The sequence below is a fragment of the Gopherus flavomarginatus genome, chromosome 2 (assembly GCF_025201925.1).
Source record: "Gopherus flavomarginatus isolate rGopFla2 chromosome 2, rGopFla2.mat.asm, whole genome shotgun sequence".
Lineage (NCBI taxonomy): Eukaryota > Metazoa > Chordata > Testudines > Testudinidae > Gopherus > Gopherus flavomarginatus.
Window position 1 is genome coordinate 301,012,290 of NC_066618.1, and position 20,347 is coordinate 301,032,636.

Genomic DNA, 20,347 nt, shown 5'->3' on the forward strand with positions numbered 1-20,347 from the left:
AGTCAGGGACTTTTAATCCAAGACTGTTGTGCTCATGCTATTAACTTTGCCAGTGGCACTAAGACTAAGCTGTGGTGAAGGAGGCTCTGCAGTTTCGGAGGGACTGGATGCCGCCCTTTCTAGGTGCAGAAATACCTGCATGTGTGCAGAATTCACGAGTGCGGAACGTTCTCTTCTGCTGCTGTAACTGCACTTGCCATGTTCTGCAGCAAAACGTCATGTAACCGCAAAAAAACCCCAAAAGATCCTGGCTCTCCTTAGTGACAGTGTATAATCTTTTCTCCAGTGTTGTCCAGAATCCAGACTAATGGTGGAAAATATAGAATGAACCATTGTACACATGGAAATTAAATGGATACACATGACTGCTAAAGAAAAATATTTCTTCAGCAGTTTTGCCTTGTATTTATTTGTGCCCTTTTATCAAGCGATCTCCCTGCCTCCCCGAGCAAACGCACAGAGGCTGCGTTAACCCCACGAGCTGTAACACTGGAAACACCTTGGCATGCAGAATGCACGAAGCCAATGGCAGTTGCTGGGTTAGCTGCTTTGAGACATCCCCTTTTACGGCCAAACTCTTGATCAGCCACCTGGGCAGCTGCTGTGTGTGCTCCCTGGAAGGGCGAGTAAGGAAGCATTAAGGAGACTAGCTAAAGAACAATGGGTGCAACTGCTCAGCGGCGCTAAGTTGCCCTTCCCCACCCCGAGAGCATTTCCACTCCATGGGGGCAGGACAGACCATGCTGCTTGTTGCCTGCAGCTTCCCACTTCTTGGAGGAGCCCCAGCGGACTAGTTGTGTCCTCCCACAGACACAGGGAAGTGTGGATGAGCCGCAGCGGGTTCTGAGCTATTTTCTCTTCCCTGACTGAACTAACCTCGTTATCTCTAGCCTGCTTCTTGCTTGCATATATATACACCTACTCCTGGAAATTTCCACTACATGCATCTGACGAAGTGGGTATTCACCCATGAAAGCTCATGCTCCAAAACGTCTGTTAGGCCATGTCTACACTACAGCATAAAATCGAAATTATTAAAACCGGTTTTATAAAACTGGTTTTATAAAATCGATTTTACGCGTCCACATTAGGGCACATTAATTCGGTGGTGTGCGTCCATGGTCCTAGGCCACCATCGATTTCCGGAGCGGTGCACTCTGGGTAGCTCAGTAAAAGAATGAGACCAATAACTTCGATTTCCGTCCACACTAAACCTAAATCGATATAGTAATATCTATTTTAGGGTTACTCCTCTCGTTGGGGAGGAGTACAGAAATCGATTTTAAGAGCCCTTAAAATCGATTTAAAGTGCCTTGTAGTGTGGACGGTTACAGGGCTAAATCGATTTAACGCTGTAGTGTGGACCAGGCCTTAGTCTATAAGGTGCCAGGGGATTCTTTGCTGTTTTTACAGATCCAGACTAACACGGCTCCCCCTCTGATACTTGAACCTTTTCAGTTGCATTCAACATAAGCACCAGCCGGGGGGAGGTTTTTTTAAGTAGTGATTTTCTTGGTGCACAAGGAATTTAGCACAAAAAAAAATAAATAAGCAAGAATCCAACCAACCAAGTAATGGAAAATACTGTCCCACCACCCAAAGCCATGCGTCACTTTTTGGCCATTCCATGGAAGGTTCCAGCAGCAAGTTACACAAGCTATTTCGCACATAGATGTAATGCTGCATTTTAGGGACTGCACTGACCTCTTTGTTTAGAAACACAAAGTGTTTCCCATACCACGCTAGGGAAAGTAGTCCAGATCCACTTCTCCGTTAGCTGCCAGCCCAGCCCAGCCCACCCCACCCCACAGGGGCTGTGTATCCAGTTAGCAAGGGAGCTGCTTTCCACATAGTTTTTGGCTGTCTAAGGCCCCACAGGGAGGAAGCTGGTACGTCTGACTCTGGGACTGGTGAGATTTGACCAGTGCCTCTGAGGCACTGCATGAACTGAGAGAGGGTTTTTGCTTCCCATGGTGCCCATAGGGAACAGACTGCTGGTCAATCAGGAAGACAGGAGCACCTAGGTTTGCACTCTTCCTGGCTGGGGGGCCACCCCGCAGCGTAGCCCTGGAGGACCAGTAAGAGTCCCTGGCTGCATCACAAGAGCTATGGGGAAGGCTGGGGTTCGAGGTGACTAGCTGGGAAGCCAAGCAGCTGCACTGGGGCCAGACTCGCGGTACCACTAACTGCATTCAGCTATGAGAGATCCTGGTACGTTCAATTTAGGATTTTTCTGCATCAGTCTACAAATAACTCAGTCCCCGACACTGGCTACCTCAAGGGAATGGGTTCCACGGTGGCACCAGGCAAGGACCTCCTGGAAGCTGCCCGGTGAACTAGGCAAAGGAGACCCTGCTCTGTAGCTGTCCTGGAAACTGTAGACTCGGTGACCAGGCCATAAGCCATGGCGCCACGACCCCTCGGATGAACAAGCACGAATGCAGCCCCAGCCCACATGGACAAGGCATTGCTGTTGAGGTGCTCGCTGGCCCGACAGAAAGCAGATGGCAGGTAAGGGCACAAAAGGGTCTCAGCTGAAGAATCCCCTCATCCTTCTAACAGGGATCGTTAAACCGAAGCAAAAAACGAAGCCAGTGAGGCACAGCAATAGCTTCGAAAGGCGCCTGGTTAAAATCTGTCACTCTCTACGTTTGCTTTTTCCACAGTGTCCTAGAGCCACTTCCTGCCTTCCCACCAGAAGCCCATCTTTTCCAGGGCCTTTTCCTGCCAAGCTATCGTACTCAGCTTGACCAGCTCTTCGGCACTTAAAAATCAGCAAGATTTAGAATTCAAAACGTGTACAGGAAATTATGGATATTGCAACCAGCTCCTGGGAGCAGCCTGGAATTTCACATCTCTGCATTTTTTCTGTACCTGGGACAAAAGCGATTTCCCGCACATCAATCAGCAAGGACTTCAGACGTGGAGCCAAAGTTCACCTGTTTCCATCCAGTGCAGTAAGAGCAGAACCCAATCCCAGGGTCTGGGAGGTTGTGCTGTCATCGGCAATGGGCCAGGCAAGTCTGGATGTGGTTGGTAAGAGACCTTCCCCCACCCCCCAAACGTAGCCTTTGATCAACCTATACTTCACAGAGCTTCCCACCCTGCAGCAACACTGCTGCTCTGGAGTCACACCCGCAAAATTCAGCGGAGACCGGAGAGACAGAGGAGCACTCGGCCCTGCCCGTCGGGTTTCTTTCTGGTGGCAGCCAAGCCTCTGGAGCCCCAGATAAAGCCACCTTCTCGCTTGGGCAGAACGGAAGCGCTCAGCACATTCTGCAGGGAGCTTTAGTCACATGCTTGCTACTGACCTAATTAATCCTGTGTCAGAATCCTTTCCAATCCCGCCGTTCGCCTGCAGTCTCCACTGTGCCCCATACCTCTCTGCTTGGGCTCATTGGGAACATTTGGCTCAGCGCTCGTACGTTCTGTTAGACCCCGGAATCGCCCCCAAGGGAAGCTATGTATGCCTCACAGTCCACTCCTACGCTACCTGAACCAGAGAGAACCCCAGAGAGCCCCCCCTCTGCAACCTGTAATGCAATAGTGACTCATTTGGTCTCTTCCATCTCCAGCTCTGAAGAGTTCTAGGATACTGCAGGGACTCCCAATCCCTTTTGCAGCCAGCATGTTGCAGCAAAGAATAATCAGTTCCCACTCAACAGAACTGGTCTTCTTGCAACTTATCACAAAATCTCCAAGAGCAATCCTGGAGCGGTCTGGCCTCTGCTCTGCCTGACAAGAGATCAGAGGGGCCAGTGCCCGTACTGCTAAAAGGAGACACTCGGGCGGAAGCGTTTTAACGCTTGACCCAGTCTGTGGCCAGTGGCACTCACAGACAGGACAACAGCAGTCCCGCTCTATTTGGATTCTTGCCCCAACTGCTCAGAGAGTCAGTTTTTTGGAGGAAGATCTGTAGTTTCTGGCTCCTGAATCTCCCTCCCTGGGAGGCAACCAATTGCTCCAAGTTCCTTTAAGTGTTCCTCATGTTCTGGTGGTCTGGGGTCTGGCTGAGACCTCTCACTGTGCATCTTTTCCAGAAGTCATTAAGGAGGAGGAAGAGCCAGTTGAGAGAACAGAGAGTTCTGGGTGCACACGGCCAAAGCCACAAAGAGTGCAAGTGACTTAAGGAATGGTGAGAATTTCTGTCAGGGTTCACGAATAGGGTGGCTGTCGAGGCTCCTGCGAGCAGATCCCAGAGAACAGAGCCCTCCCCGAGCTGGGCTGGAGAGTGGACGACGCAACCAGGAGGAGGAAACAGCAGCCGTGTGGAGCAAGCTCAACTTTAGCTCGAGCCACTTGAGCAGATTTTTTTTTAAATTTTGTTTTAACATGTGGTCTAAATAAAATCCTAATCAGAGAGCAGCTTTGCTAGCCAGCGTAACAACCTGTTTCCATTCATTACAACTTGGGGCTGGAAAAGCTACCAGAGGAATTAGTGGCAGCTTTCCAAGCTGAACACAGGGCCTATCAGGCTTTGTCAGATAGAGTTTGCATCACTTTAAAGTCTGTCATAGGCAGCCACTAATTCAGACTCTGCCCCCTCCCCCAGCAGATGGAGCACAGCTTTTCCTTGCAAGCGTCTCGGCACAAAACTGATGAATGGAGCTGGAATCACCTAAAGCGGCTACAAGTCCCAGTTCTGAGTCCACGCAGAATCCCCCATGCACAGGCCACAGAGTCACGGTAAAGTCTGCAACCCCCCCAGCCCGCCCCCGCCAGGCCAAGGGGACTCAGGCTTCCCCTAGACTGATGGAAGTGGGGCAGGAAGCTCCGAACATTAAGTGCAGCACACGCCTCCCATGCACATAGCGTCTATGCAAAGGAGGGTTTTTCCCAGTCAGATTCCGCAGGTTTTACTGTAGCCATCCTGGGCCTGTGACCCCCTCCAGTGACTGCAATGGATCATGGATCAAGGCAACCCCTCTTAAAGCGGAGGCGTGGAATTTGGCAAGAAGGGGCACGTTTACAGCTTGGTTCTCCTGGCTCACTGGCGTGTTCCTCATGCAGTTTTGGAAGGCGGGTGCCCCATAGCAGTGATCTCCCCAGCAGTGTTCAGCATGCAGCAGCAGGACACTGCATTGCTCTGCTGCCACGGGGTGCATCCGTCAAAGCCTCGAGGTTGTTTTAATGACTGAATTCAGACAGTCTGTGGGCAGGGCTGAGATCTGGGCAGGGGACTGGAATTCACCCCAGGAGCGCTGGCAGAGACCTAATCCCGCAGCCTCCAGCACACTAGTCAAACCAGCACCATCTATTGGCACCAATACAGAACTGCTTATTGCCTTTCCCCATGCAGCACTTCCTTCATTGCTTCAGATGCAAAGAGCAGGAGTTGTGTTTCCTTCACGCCCGTAGGTGAGGGGGCGCTGGGCACAGCAACCCTGGTTCAGTGCCGTCTAACGTGGGCATTGTCCAGTGTCTGCCTGGGAAACAGCCAGTCACATCGGCCCCAAGTTTTATCACCCAGTGCCGAAGAGGAGAGTTTACAGAATTCCCCCTGCTTGGGGGAGAGGGGGTTTGCAAGCAGGTTGTGCTCGTGCAGGTCTTTCACACAGCAACAAGGGAGAGGAAAGCTCTCAACAGGGAAGGGAGGTTTAAGAACCCAGACCTGGAGTAGGGCCTTGGGAGCAGGGGCAGAATCCGAAGTTACTTGAACTCTTTTTGAACACTGCTGGCACTGCGTGCTGACTGTGCCCCCGGAAAGACAGCTTGTGTCCCTCGAAGCCCAGACACAAGTCAGCAGCACTTCCTGGCTGGAGCTGGCCAGTAGCCAACGGGAACACCAGGACTGATGGTGTAACTCTGCTGCAAAGCCTCATCCCTGAGCTTCCAGAGCAGCATCCAGCCACCCATGGTCACGGACAGCAGGACTGGGGGTGTGCGCGCACACACACACGGCAGTGGGGACACCAGCAGGAACCTACTACGGGAGTTTGAGGCCACTGCATCAGTCAGCAGGTTTGACTGGCCAGCACTGCTGTGCTCAACCACATCCCACTGCCCATGGAATTTGCTGTTTGCCCCTCCAGTTTGGGGGGAGAGGGGGAGATGGACTAGCCCCCCAGTGCATGCTGGGCTTCCTGCTGGCAGTCACAGTCCATGCAGGAAGCTGGTGGATGAGGAAGAGTGCCAGGCCAGGACTATATTGGTGTCAGAGGAGGCAGAGCAGGGATGACCAGAACCACACAGCATTTTCCAGGCAACACGATCAGTCCACAAAATGGCTCCAGTTTGATACGCTCAGGAGCAGCCTTAGCGTCTTGTGCCCTGAACTCCCAGAAACCTGCCTGCCAGCCAGCCAGAGCCATCTCACACACTGCAGCCTGGCGGCTCACCCTCCCTCGGACGTGTTCACTCCCAGCCGGCAAGTACTGGGCTGCCCTGTGGGAGGAATCGATGCTTTGGATCTACATGTGTTACTGACCAAGACCTGAGGACTGATGGTGTTAGAGGAGGAACTCTGCCCACTGAAATCCAAGTTAAGGGCTTGCCCACACATGCAAGTGCTGCAATCGCAATTCACTTTACATTCATGTCCTGTCTCATTCCAAAATAGCTGCTGTATGCAGATAAGCCCTGAGGAACACGAATGCATTAGGCTTTCCACCCGTTTCCCAAACTCTTCCAGAATATTTCGTTTACAAACACTGCAAACAGAAGACACTTGCAAGCAACTACCCATCAGTAGCCACATGGGACGCATCTCCAATATTACAGCTACAGCACTGCAGGGAACCAGTCAAAGCTGTAGCCCCATTTGGGCTTTACTGACAATAAACCAAGCGTCACGGAGCAGTATGGAAGCAGAGACAAGGTGTGGAACTCGAGCGAGAACTGGGGAGCTCTGGTGGAGGAGCCAGTCGAGCTTGAGGGGAACTAGCCGTATAATTAACTCACTCACTCAGAGGGGACACAAACCATGACCAGACTGAACGGAGGGATCCAGTGAACTGGAGCATGAAGGGCCCGACTCACAGTCACACATGAACAATCCTGTAGGTGCACAGGGGATGACCAAGAGCCAAGGTCGGAGTAGGTATATCACAAGCAGGAGCAACTCAACATCCTCTCACCGCTCGTTTAGGCCCAAGGCTGCCTGAAGCCGTGGCTTAATGCTACTAGCAAGAACAGGTCTGGACAGGCCAGGCGGAGCGTGGGGGATGAAGATCCTGTAACTCCTGCTGTCAAAGCATCCTGAGCCGGTGGTGTGAGGAGAAAGCCCAGTCACCCACAAACCACACGAGCGATCCCTGCCCTTTACTCAGTGGTGAGGAATAAAGCTCCTTAAATAAGTCTCTTCTGTTTGCAACGGTGGTATAATTTTTCCACCCACAAGCAACATAAGCCCAAAGAAAGATTCAGCCTCCAGCTGCCCTGTCCATGGGTGAAGGGTGTGCAGACCAGACCTGAGCATGCACCAGCTGGTAGCTGCTTGAAGGCTGGTACCTCTAATGGCTCCAAAGACTTTTGTCGAGAGCAGTACACAAGTGTGTGCTCCAGCAGAACCGACAGTGGGGAGGGGTTACCTGCAGGAAGCCTATTCTGTGCATCTAACATATAACTTCTTCTGCAAATACAACTCAGCCCTTTCAGTTCGGAACTGCGGCGTTGCAGACTAAGCAGGGATCGAAGTATTACCGCTGGATGTAAATCTTGGCTAGAGAGAAGTTGTTTTAAGAGTAAGTGGATCATGTGGTTGGGGGCAAGGGAAGAAAGAGCTTCTGGGGATGCCCAGTAAGACAAGAGGCAACGCTTGCGTGTACCTGGCCATTGCTGCCGTCACTGGAAGAGGCACTGACTGCTGACGGGCTGGCAGGTCACCCAATGACCAGCCAGGGTTTGGAAACGGGCCTGGAAAGGTGAGTTTGCAAGACAGCCATGATAACGCAATATTCTTCAGGTAGGAACATGCCACAGCGGTTCAGGGTATGTGCTGAGAGACAGCCACTGCCTCGCTTCAGGGAGCAGCAGCTTTATAGCCTTTCCGTGGCGCTCACCAGTCGTACCCAAGCCACCCCCCACTCCCACTCAATGAGGCAGAGCAGTCAGGAGAGCAGCACAAGACACCAGGTCAGTGTCCTCCCACAAGGCCATCTTTCCTGGTGAGGGCAACAGAAGCCCGTTGGCCTGAGGCACTGCAGAAGAGTAGCCTGGTGACCTGAGGAGACTAGAAAGGCTGAAGACACAGAGCTTGGAATAGCTTCTATGCACCAGAGCGACGACTACTGCCAAAAGCAGGCGTTACCCGGTAACGCAGGAAGGGATGGTCGTCGGCAGGCTAAGCCCAGACAGAGTCAGGAGCTCCATCTGCCAGCACTGTCACAAAGCGGCCCGGACCAGTGTCTGGGTGCTGGAGGCGATGGGCAGTACCTAGAAGGGACAGGCCAGAGCTCTGCCACAGCGTAAGTCAAGTGACTTGGCTAGTTTCCCAGCCTGACCCCGTCCCTGCAGGCTGGCAGCCAGTCTCGCTAGGGGGACTGCACCGCCCTCTCTGCAGCAGCACGTTCGCAGCACATCCTGAGGCGAAATGGGGAATGCGACTCCCTGTTCCAGTGCCTCAGCCAGCGATTAAAATGTGCCAACGGCTGGGTCTGAAGGAGACGAAGCAGTTGGTCTCCCTTTCCAAGAGGAGTGTGTGTGCACGGGCAGTTGGGCAGAGGGGGTGGACGCATGGAGGACATGGGGAAGAGCTGCAGGGCTAGCTCAAGGGAGGCCATGCCCTGGAAGCAGCAGTACAGAGCACAGCCACCTCAGCGTGTGGGGAACAACTTCACAGCACAAATGTGGCTGGAGATTTAGCCTGTTCTGTGGAAACCTGAGCTCTGTGCACAGCCTGGGACTCAGGACTTCAGCCTGAATCAGCTCCAGGCTGCGTGTAATTCACTAGCCACCCGATTACACACAGGCAGCACGTGTGATGTTTGTGAACAACAAAAATCAGTTCCACATGGCAGGTAAAACAGCTACCTCGAAGCGCCCGTCACCAAGTCACCCTCTGCTTGTTACCTGCAAGGCTCCAGGCTTCTGGGCGCTTGGCTCCAGCTGGCACTCTTCCTCTCCTTGGACTGCAGGTTCTTTGGTAGCTGGACACCCACGGTGCAGCTGACTCGCAACAGGAGAGCCACAAACAAGAGCGGGTAGAGCCCCAGCACTGCTGCCCCAGACTCCGGAGCAGACATGATCTCATGCAGAGCACATGTGGCCTGAGAAGAGAGAAAGAGGATTAGGAAGGGCCGGGGCGGAAGAGAGAAGTCATCTACTCCCCACTAAGACCTGTTAACAATACCGTGTAGGTTATTGACTAAGACAAGGAGCACTACAAATCCCCTCCTCCACTCAGAGGGTAACAAGACCCCAGCAACCAGCCCATTGTTCAGCAGCCCAGGCCTGGCTTTGCCATAGCCAGAGTTGGCAACAAAGCAAAAAGCCACAATTCAAACAAAGCCATTTGATTTGAAACTTGCATGTTTCTAAATCAGGAAACAGGGTCTGAGATTGGCACCTGGTGGGGAGAGAGCCCCTAGCTGGAGTTTTCAGGCAGGAAGAGCGCATGCATGTCACGCACACGGCTTGCATAGCCCTGCTCCGGCTGATTTAAAGAGCTGTAATTACACGGCCCAGAATACACAGGGCTGTGGAAGAGAGGGGCGGGGGCAGGGGCAGGGGAGGGAAGGAGTGTTTGCTTGCAGCATGACGGACTCTGTACCATCTGCACTTGGTTCAAAGGAGGAGGAGATTTTCACAGCTGCTTTACTCCTTAAAAAGCTGCCAAGCAGGGATTAGGTTTTTGAGGGGATAAAACGCGAAGTGGTCTCCCTAGAGGATGAACACCTGAGAGGTTTTTTATGAGCCTGTGGATTAGTTCTAATAGGCATTACACAGTGATGCGTTATTTCCAGAGTCCAGGCCTGGCCCAAACACCTGAGCCGAGGAAATGAACAAAGCAGGCCGGGCTGGGGGGCGGGGGGTGGCTGGAATGCCATCTTCCCTGGGGGCTGGGAGCCCGGCCCCTTTGTGCTAGGGGGGAGGGATGGCAAGGCAGGGGAGCAGCAGGATACTTACAGCAAAAGGAAGGGGGGTGGCGATGCGCTCAGAGGTGCTCCCCAACAGGAAGGATTTGTTCTCTTTGTACGGCACGTCCCGATTCATCTTGTCCAGGAGCAGCTCCAAGATCTGCGATGTGAGGGCTGGCTCCACGGCCAGCGCCTTCCACATGGCACAGGTGTGACTAGGTTTGCACAAACAGGAGGGTTATTTTTGCACACAAGCTGCCCTGTTACGGGCTCCTAGCGCTGAGCAGCAGCAAGCCGGCAAGAGCCCTGGCGCGATGCTGCTCAGCTCCCCACTCGAGGGCAGATGTGGGTCTCCTCTCCTGGCCTGCAGCGCAGAAATACAACTGAGGTGCTAACCACAACCTGGCTCTGTAGCTGTGCTCTCCAGAATCCCACCGGAGGAGCCCCCTAGCAGGGCTGGGCAGAGAGGGGCCTGTGAAGATCCCCATGGAAGGAGGGAATTGCTTGGTGTGACACTGGGGGTAGGACAGAGCCTGGAGAGATGTCTACAATCGACATCAGGTGAATGAAGCCTCTGGGCAGCCCAGAGACTCCCGCTGCACGCCCCTCCAAAGGGAAAGGCTGGTGGCCCCCAGCTGCACTTGGGATGAAATGCTCCCTCCCCTGCATGGCACCTTAAGGTTGGCAAGGTGCATTATGGGGTTTTCCCCCTTCCTCAGGCCATGATCAGCTAGAGGGATCATTGCTTTCCCCATCATCTTAATCCCTGCACCTCTAGCACCCCAGCCCCAGCAGGATCACAGTGGGGGACACGTACAGGGAGGGGAGACAGGGGCAATAGAGGTGCGAGGGAAACCCCAGGCCAGGGCTGGATGACTCAGGGTGGGTGGCCTACACCATAACACAGACTCGCTCATGCAGGCTGCCCCGCTAAGGAATTCCAGGCCCTTTCTAAAGGCAACTCTCTCAACAAGTGGATGTGCTGATCCCCGAGCACAGGAAGGACATTCCAGCAGGGTCCCATTACCAGGGGCAGGAGCCAGAAGATTAGCTGCAGCTTAAGTGAAAGCTGCTCCAAAGCCCAGCTCCTCCAAGGGAGAGCAAGAGCATCCAGCATGCCAGCCAATGCAATGGTGTGAGCCGGGTACCTGTCAAAGGGCAGGGAGCTACCCAGCAGGCTGGACACAACCGCCGTCCTATGCTGGGAGGCCAGGATGTAAACCGTCTGCTGAGCTGCCTTCCTTAAGTGTTCCTCATCCACCTCCTGCAGCTTGCTGTGAATCAGAGCCATGATCACGGGCACCTGGAGGACGAGAAGCAGAAGAGGGGTATAAAAATATTAAGAGTAACAAGAAGGGTTTCTTCAGGTCTGTTAGCAACAAGGTGGTGGTCAAGGAAAGTGTGGGCCCCTTACTGAATGAGGGAGGCAACCTAGTGACAGAGGATGTGGAAAAAGCTAATGTACTCAATGATTTTTTGCCTCTGTCTTCACAAACAAGATCAGCTCCCAGACTGCTGCACTGGGCAGCACAGCATGGGGAGGGAGTGACCAGCCCTCTGTGGAGAAAGAAGTGATTCGGGACTATTTAGAAAAGCTGGATGAGCACAAGTCCATGGGGCTGGATGCGCTGCATCTGAGGGGGCTAAAGGAGTTGGCGGATGTGATTGCAGAGCCATTGACCATTATCTTTGAGAACTCATGGCGATCGGGGGAGGCCTCGGATGACTGGAAAAAGGCTAAGGTAGTGCCCGTCTTTAAAAAAGGGAAGGAGGAGGAGCCGGGGAACTACAGGCCAGTCAGCCTCACCTCAGTCCCTGGAAAAATCATGGAGCAGGTCCTCAGGGAATCAATTCTGAAGCACTTGGAGGAGAGGAAAGTGATCAGGAACAGTCAGCATGGATTCACCAAGGGCAAGTCATGCCTGACTAACCTAATTGCCTTCTATGAGGAGATAACTGGCTCTGTGGAGGAGGGGAAAGCAGTGGACGTGCTATTCCTTGACTTTAGCAAAGCTTTTCATACGGTCTCCCACAGTATTCTTGCCAGCAAGTTAAAGAAGTATGGGCTGGACGATTGGACTATAAAGTGGATAGAAAGCTGGCTAGATCGTCAGTCTCAGCGGGTAGTGATCAACGGGTCCAAGTCTAGTTGGCAGCTGGTATCAAGTGAAGTGCCCCAAGGGTTGGTCCTGGGGCCGGTTTTGTTCAATATCTTCATTAATGATCTGGAGGATGGCGTGGCCTGCACCCTCAGCAGGTTTGCAGATGACACTAAACTGGGAGGAGTGGTAGATATGCTGGAAGGTAGGGATAGGATACAGAAGGACCTAGACAAATTAGAGGACTGGGCCAAAAGAAACCTGATGAGGTTCAATAAGGACAAGTGCAGAGTCCTGCACTTAGGACGGAAGAATCCCATGCACTGCTACAGACTAGGGACTGAATGGCCAGGCAGCAGTTCTGCAGAAAAGGACTTAGAGGTTACAGTGGACGAGAAGCTGGATAGGAGTCAGCAGTGTGCCCTTGTTGCCAAGAAGGCTAACAGCATTTTGGGCTGTATAAGCAGGGGCATTGCCAGCAGATCGAGGGACATGATCATTCCCCTCTATTCGACATTGGTGAGGCCTCATCTGGAGTAGTGTGTCCAGTTTTGGGCCTCACACTACAAGAAGGATGTGGAAAAATTGGAAAGAGTCCAGCGGAGGGCAACAAAAATGATTAGGGGGCTGGAGCACATGACTTGTGAGGAGAGGCTGAGGGAACTGGGATTGTTTAGTCTGCAGAAGAAAAGAATGAGGGGGGATTTGACAGCTGCTTTCAACTACCTGAAAGAGGGTTCCAAAGAGGATGGATCTAGACTGTTCTCAGTGGTATCAGATGACAGAACAAGGAGCAATGGTCTCAAGTTGCAGTAGGGGAGGTTTAGGTTGGATATTAGGAGAAACTTTTTCACTAGGAGGGTGGTGAAGCACTGGAATGGGTTCCCTAGGGAGGCGGTGGAATCTCCTTCCTTAGAAGTTTTTAAGGCCCGGCTTGACAAAGCCCTGGCTGGGATGATTTAGTTGGGGTTGGCCCTGCTTTGAGCACGGGGTGGGACTAGATGACTTCCTAAGATCCCGTCCAACCCTGATATTCTATGATGCTAAGACAGCATGTGGAGAGGACCTGGGACAGGTTCCCAGCACACTGCCTGGTTCACTGCTCAGACCCAGGGCAAGGGCCCAGCAGGACAGTCCCTGCCCTCCAGGCAGGCTGTCAGCGATGGAGGTTGTAGCTTAGCCAGCTAACACGTCCTGCCATGCTGGGGGCCTGCAGTGATCTGGGGCAGTGATCTTCGCTTTCTGGGGTCCCGAGGAAGGGAAAAGGCAGCAGAGACCAACGTTAGCCAGAAGTCCCTGCAGTGCTCTATGCACGAACCCCCCAGGCCTGGTTTCCCTTCACCATGTCCAGCAGCAATTCTCTGGCCAGAAGGATTAGGGGGCTGCAACTGAAGCCCAGGAACATGACTCCCCAGCCATCCCAAGCACCCCCAGGCCTCGAGCAGCTCCCAGAGAGACAGGATGAAAGCTCAGTCCTGAACCACACCCTCGGCATAGAGCCCAGTGCCCACAGACAGCCTGGCAGCGACGTACATTAACCACATCGACCAGTCAAACGTCAAGCTCCTGGAAAGGTGCCTGCAGGCTGAATGGCGGGAGCAAACCACACGATGCAGTCAAACAGGATGGTCACGCACGAGCGGGCCTGGCAGCACACTGCAGACAGGAAGTGCAGAGCAGCAGGGTGCTCTCTCCCCAGCTGTGCTCCGGTTTTGGCCCTGGACTCAGAGGCTTAGCACTAGTTTGGAATTCAGAAGCTGGGCTGGACAGATCTGACCAAGAGGTGAACCATGCAAACGGGAGCAGCCCCAAGCAGGATAGAGTCTAACAGATAGAGAACAGGACTTTTGCAGCCACTCTAAGGCAGAGGAACGCCCAAGAAGTGGAGAGAGAGAGAGAGAGAGAGAGAGAGAGAACTGCTTTTTCCAAGAAGGGGGAAAAGAGGAAGAAAAGGCTTGGCCCAAAAGGCAGAAAAAAGCTTCTCATCTAGAATCTCTCATGACCCTGAGCTTCCAGCCCTCCTGCCCAGAAGGGCGCCCAAGGATCCCACAGGGAGTCCCAGCCCTGGTAAAGCACCGGAAGCTAGAATGGCCGATAAACCCCTGGAGTAGGCCCGGCAGGTGGCAGCTTCCCTACACTCACCAGCAGGCGACACCAGTTCCAGGCCTGCAGCTCCTGTTCCAGAGTCACTTGGCCAGAAGGCTGGGGAGCATCAGCCTGAGGTCAGCCGAAGGAGGGGTGGGCGCAGAGACTAGGACGCTAAGCGATGCCCTGTGACTGAAGAGCAGCAGTGATGGTGCTCTGCGGCCTTGTCCTGCTGCCACCATATTTACAGCTTTCAAGGCAGGACCATGGCATGTCACCCAGGAACTCAGAACCCACCCCAAACAGGTGCCCCATTGTCCCATTAGCCATTGCACGAACATGCCGAGTTCCTGCCCTGCCAAGCATATTCCAGAACCTGACTTCACCCTTCGTCCAGCAGTAGCACCCAGACACCAAGCCCTTCCCCAGAGGGGGACTGCTCAAACTGGGGGGGACCAGTGCCCTGCTCAGATCCGGCAGCAGGGGAGAGCCCAGCGCAGCAGAATCTCTCAAGAGCCAGCTCACTTCAGAAGGTTCCCCTGACCCTGGAGTCCAAAGCACAGGCCAGGGGGAGACCCTAGGCTTTACCTTCTCCAGTAACACCCCTCCACGCTCTTTCAGGATGGCGTTGATCATGACAGCAGCAGCTCGAGAGCAGTTCTGATCGGGATCTGCCAGCCCTTCAAACATCATGAGCAGAAGGCTCATCAGCTGGTCAGGGGGGAGGCGCTTCCCAATCACCTAGTAAAGGAGAAGGGAGGAGGAGAGGTTAAATTTAACATGCTGGGGATTCTAGCATCTTTAACCCAATGCACTTAAACAAAAGGTCACTGAAATGCAGCCACATCTGGGGCGAGACCCAGCAACACCCACAGCAGTGCTGCATAACTCACAGCCAGCAGAAAGAACCTTACACCTGGCTACTGTACAAGGAGGCAGAATGTAAGGAGTTGGAATTTGGCCAGAATACAGTCGTTCACATGCCATAGAAAGGGTCTCAGAATAGAGAGTGACTGGGAAGGCTCAGGACCCTGGTTTGATATCTCCTCAGCTGAAAGACGGCAGCCCCAACCTCACACTGCGGGCCTGGTTCCCTACTGACCGAGGGAAAAGACCCCACAGGAACACCTGGGGGTGCCATGGATTACAGCTGTCCAGCTGAAAGAACAGGCTCACAGCTCCAGGCCTCTACCACGGGGATCTCAGAGTGCTTTAAAAATCAAGACTGGCCCAACCACGGTGTGACCTGGGGGATGAGTGCCACCCTCTCTTCGCTCTATGGTGTGAGATTGAGGAACGGCTCCTCCTTTTCTCAGCCAAGGAACTGACATTCTAACTTAGCCGAGCTCAGAGACAGCCAGCCAGAGGTACAATCTCAGAGCAGCGCTGGGCTGACCCTCACGAGCTGCTTGCTCCTGGCAAGGAGAAGGGACTGCATTGGGCAGCATGGACGTTACCTCTATCCTGGAGTTTGCTGCTCGGTGACTAAGCCAAGGACTTCCATGTCCAGGGCTTTCATTCCATTAGAACTGGTCACTTTACAAAGTGAAACTGAGGCAAGACTGGGCATTTAGAACTGTCCATGCCACACTCAAATGCGGCACTAAGAACCTGATGTATGCCATTGGGCTGGTGAGGGGCTGTGGAAGCCGTGCTACTGGGAGAGACGTGGCCCCAGCTGCATCCCTCACATTTACCCCAGACTAGCATGTCCAAGCTGAAGAGCCTTGTAGCTGCACAGGAGCCAGTAAACAGAGCTGTCAACAGGGGAGTTGGGGGGTGTGTGTGTGGGGGAAGACTGGAGAACCAGGCAGAGGAACAGACAGGCTAATGAAGGGAGTGTGCTGGGGTCTGGCAGTGTTGTGGTGCTCGTTGGGGTTTGTTCTGCTGTGGGTGGTGGTGGTTTGGTTTGTGTTTCCCGTACTTACAGGATTTAGGTAGGAAGCCTATGAGATACAGAGGCAGCAGTGGCAGTGACCCAAGCAGTGGAAGACACAATGAAGATGACTGGATGTGGGAGCTGTGGCATGGACATGATCCTGGAAGGGGAACCTGAAAAGGGTTCCGTCTGCATGAAGTGCCGCCTGCTGGAGCTGATGGAAGAGAAGATCTGAGGACTGGAGATGCAGGTGGAAGCTCTGGCTGAGTTCAGAAGGGGGCTCGAGCGGATGATGGAGCAAAGACGTGAGGAGGCTGAAGGGAAAAGCTCAGACTTGCAGATGGAAGCAGGACCAAAGAGCTCTGAGGGGGACTCCTGGGTGAGGAAAGTGGATGGTGGAAGGATGTGACTAAGAGAACCCGGCAGAGGAAGAGACGGGCTAGTGAAGGAGAAAGAGTGCTCAGGAACAGGTTTGTGGAGTTGGAAAATAAAGAAGGGGCACAGCAGGTGGTGGCTGAAGAAGAAAAGAATGAATGGTGACAACACCAAACATGAGCCCCAGGAGGATACGGGATGGGCTGCAGAGGATTGCAAGGGTGAATAGAAATCGAGAGGACTTGCGGCCAGAGGGAACAGACCGGAGAATCACATCGTCACCAGGAAAAGGCAGGTCTACGTGATTGGGGACTCCTTACTGGGAAGAAGACAGGCCTGTAACTAGGGCTGATCCGGAGAACAGAAGGGTGTGCTGTCTGCTGGTGCTACGATACGGGATGTGGACCTGAGGCTGAAGAGGATCCTAACGGGAGCAGGAAAGAATCCGCTGATTGTCCTTCATGGGGGAACAAATGAAACGGCTAGATTCTTGCTGGAACATATCAAGGGAGACTATGCCAGGCTGGGGAAGACTCTTAAGGAAATCGAGGCTCAGGTGATCTCCAGTGGGATTCTGCCTGTTCCCAGAGAAGGGCAACAAAGGTGTGACAAGATTAGGATGATCAACAGATGGCTCAGGCAATGGTGCTATAAGGAGAGCTTTGGGATGTATGGCCACTGGGAGGCATTCATGGACAGAGGACTGTTCTCGCGGGATGGACTTCATCTGAGTAGGGAGAGAAACAGATTTCTAGGATGGAGGCTGGCACAACTGATTAAGAGAGCTTTAAACTAGGAATTCGGAGGAGATGGCCCGGAAGATGCCCAGGTAGTCTCTACACTGGATTTTAACATTGAGAGGGAAGAAAACAAAGTAAGAAAGGATACAGCCGTGGGTAGGAGAATGGACATGAGGAAGGGTAGTGTAGATACCAGTCTAATAGGTGATACTGCGGCAGAACGTCTGGGCCTAATCGGGTGAAGAATGTGAGAGAAGCCAAACAAAAAAAATTACGATGTTTGCACACCAATGCGAGGAGCCTAGGTAACAAAATGGAGGAACTAGAGCTACTGGTGCAGGAAGTGTAACCAGCTATTATAGGGATAACAGAAACATGGTGGAATAGTAGTCATGACTGGAGTACAGGTATTGAAGGCTATGTGCTGTTTAGGAAAGACAGTAATAAAGGCAAAGGTGATGGAGTAGCACTGTATGTCAATGATGAGGTGAACTGTAAAGAAATAAGAAGTGATGGAATGGATAAGACAGTCTGTCTGGGCAAAAACCACACTGGGAAAGAAAGCTACTAGAGCCTCCCCTGAGATAGTGCTTGGGGTGTGCTACAGACCGCCGGGATCTGATTTGGATATGGATAGAGACCTCTTTAATGTTTTTAATGAAGTAAACACTAATGGGAATTGTGTGATCATGGGAGAATAGCTTCCCGAATATAGACTGGAGGACAAGTGATACTAATAATAATAGGGCTCAGATTTTTCTGGATGCGACAGCTGATGGATTCCTTTGCTAGGCAGTTGAAGAACCAACAAGAGGGGATGTCATTTTAGATTTGGTTTTGGTGAGTAGTGAGGACCTCATAGAAGAAATGATTGTGACAATGCGGTTCTGGTGGGATCCAACTGAGAGAGCCAAGTCGGGACCAATTGCTCAAAACAGGGCAGTCACAGCCCAAGGCTGGGGTTTTTCCACCTCTAAGGCAAACCAAACCAGCCAAACAAAAATGACTTCAGTTTCACCCCACTGGCTAACCACAAGTCACACAAGCAATTTCCTTAGACACTCCAGTCTCCCAGTATCACCACCAGTGCCACCAGTCCTGGGGATGAATGGTTATGAAAACCAACACCCCAGTAAAAGAAAAAGGTTCTCTCGATCCCAAAGGACCAAGCCCCAGACCCAGGTCAATATACACATCAGATCTTACCCACAAATCACGCTGTTGCCAATCCTTTAGAATCTAAAATCTAAAGGTTCATTCATAAAAGGAAAAAAAGATAGAGATGAGAGCTAGAATTGGTTAAATGGAATCAATTACATACAGTAATGGCAAAGTTCTTAGTTCAGGCTTGTAACAGTGATGGAGTAAACTGCAGGTTCAAATCAAGTCTCTGGAGAACATCCCCCACTGGGATGGGTCATTCAGTCCTTTGTTCAGAGCTTCAGTTTGTAGCAAAGTCCCTCCAGAGGTAAGAAGCAGGATTGAAGACAAGATGGAGATGAGGCATCAGCCTTATATAGGCACTTCCCTGTGTAAGAACACTTCTTTGTTCTTACTGTGGAAAATTACAGCAAAATGGAGTTTGGAGTCACATGGGCAAGTCCCTGCACTTTGCTGAGTCACAAGGCGTATCTGCCTTCTCTCAATGGGTCAGTTGTGTAGCTGATGGCCCTTAATGGGCCATCAAGCAGGCTAAGCAGAGCTAACACCAACTTGTCTGGGGTGTTTCCCAGAACTGCAGCACCAATTTGAAATACAGACAGTATACAGCCAATACTTATAACTTCAACTATATAATGATACAGACAGCATAATCATAGCCAGTAACTCATAACTTGGTCTTACACACCTTATATGACCCCCTTTACATAGGATTTGGTGCCACTACAGGACCTTGGTTGCAAACCATGTTCTATATGGTCTCAGTTTATATCAGTAACGTCACAATGGTTGTAGGGGACAACCTTGGTTCGAGCGGTCATGCGCTAATTCAGTTCAAACTAAATGGAAGGATAAACAAAAGTAGATCTGGGACTAGGGTTTTTGATCTTAAAAGGGCTAACTTTAAAAAATTAAGGAAATTAGTTAGGGAAATGGATTGGACTGAAGAACTTGTGGACCTAAAGGCAGAGGAGGCCTGGAATTACTTCAAGTCAAAGTTGCAGAAAGTATAAGGAGCCTGCATCCCAAGAAAGGGGGAAAAAAATTCATAGGCAGGAGTTGTAGACCAAGCTGGATGAGCAAGCGTCTCAGGCCTGGTCTATACTACGTGTTTAAACTGAATTTAGCAGCGTTAAACCAATTTAACCCTACACTCGTCCACACAACGAGGCCCTTTATATCAATATAAAGGGCTCTTTAAACCGGTTTCTGTACTCCTCCCCGACAAGAGGAGTAGCGCTGAAATCGGTAATGCCATGTCGGATTAGGGTTAGTGTGGCCGCAAATTGATGGTATTGGCCTCTGGGCGGTATCCCACAGTGCACCATTGTGACTGCTCTGGAAAGCCATCTGAACTTGGATGCATTGGCCAGGTAGACAGGAAAAGCCCCGCGAACTTTTGAATTTCATTTCCTGTTTGGCCAGCGTGGAGAGCTCACCAGCACAGGTGACCACGCAGAGCTCATCAGCACAGGTAACAATGCAGTCTCCTGAGAACTGAAAAAGAGCTCCAGGCATGGACCGCACGGGAGGTACTGGACCTGATCGCTGTATGGGGAGAGGATCCGTGCTAACAGAACTCCGTTCCAAAAGACGAAATGAAAAACACATTTGAAAAAAATTTCCAAGGCCATGATGGAGAGACCACGCCAGGGACTCAGTACAGTGCCGTGTGAAAGTTAAGGACCTCAGACAAGCCTACCAGAAAACCAAAGAAGCAAATAGAAGGTCCGGGGCAGGGCCGAAAACATGCCGCTTCTACGCTGAGCTGCATGCAATTCTGGGGGGTCCACCACCAGTTCCCCACCCCTGTCCGTGGAGTCTGAGGTGGGGGTGGTAATCGCAGCCATGCCTGAGGATTCTGTGGACGAGGAAGATGAGGAGGAGGAAGAAGAGGACGAGCTTGCAGACAGCACACACCACTCTGTTCTCCCCAACAGCCAGGAGCTTTTTCTCACCCTGACGGAATTACCCTCCCAGCCCTCCCAACCC

General features: G+C 52.2%; 1 protein-coding gene across 4 annotated transcripts in view; it reads right to left on the reverse strand.

The window, feature by feature from the left end:
• MROH1 (maestro heat like repeat family member 1) overlaps positions 1–20,347 on the reverse strand; it is a 127,440-nt gene that overhangs the window by 24,160 nt on the left and 82,933 nt on the right. For 2 of the 4 annotated variants that reach the window (XM_050939326.1, XM_050939327.1), the window contains 4 exons: positions 14,789–14,941; positions 11,165–11,319; positions 10,066–10,231; positions 9,010–9,206 (listed from right to left, as the gene is read on the reverse strand). In XM_050939326.1, the coding sequence (XP_050795283.1) occupies positions 9,010–9,206; positions 10,066–10,231; positions 11,165–11,319; positions 14,789–14,941 (671 nt within the window). Of the gene's footprint in view, positions 1–9,009; positions 9,207–10,065; positions 10,232–11,164; positions 11,320–11,874; positions 11,979–14,788; positions 14,942–20,347 lie in introns of those variants that run through there. The other 2 variants (XM_050939328.1, XR_007772494.1) reach the window with 2 other exon arrangements.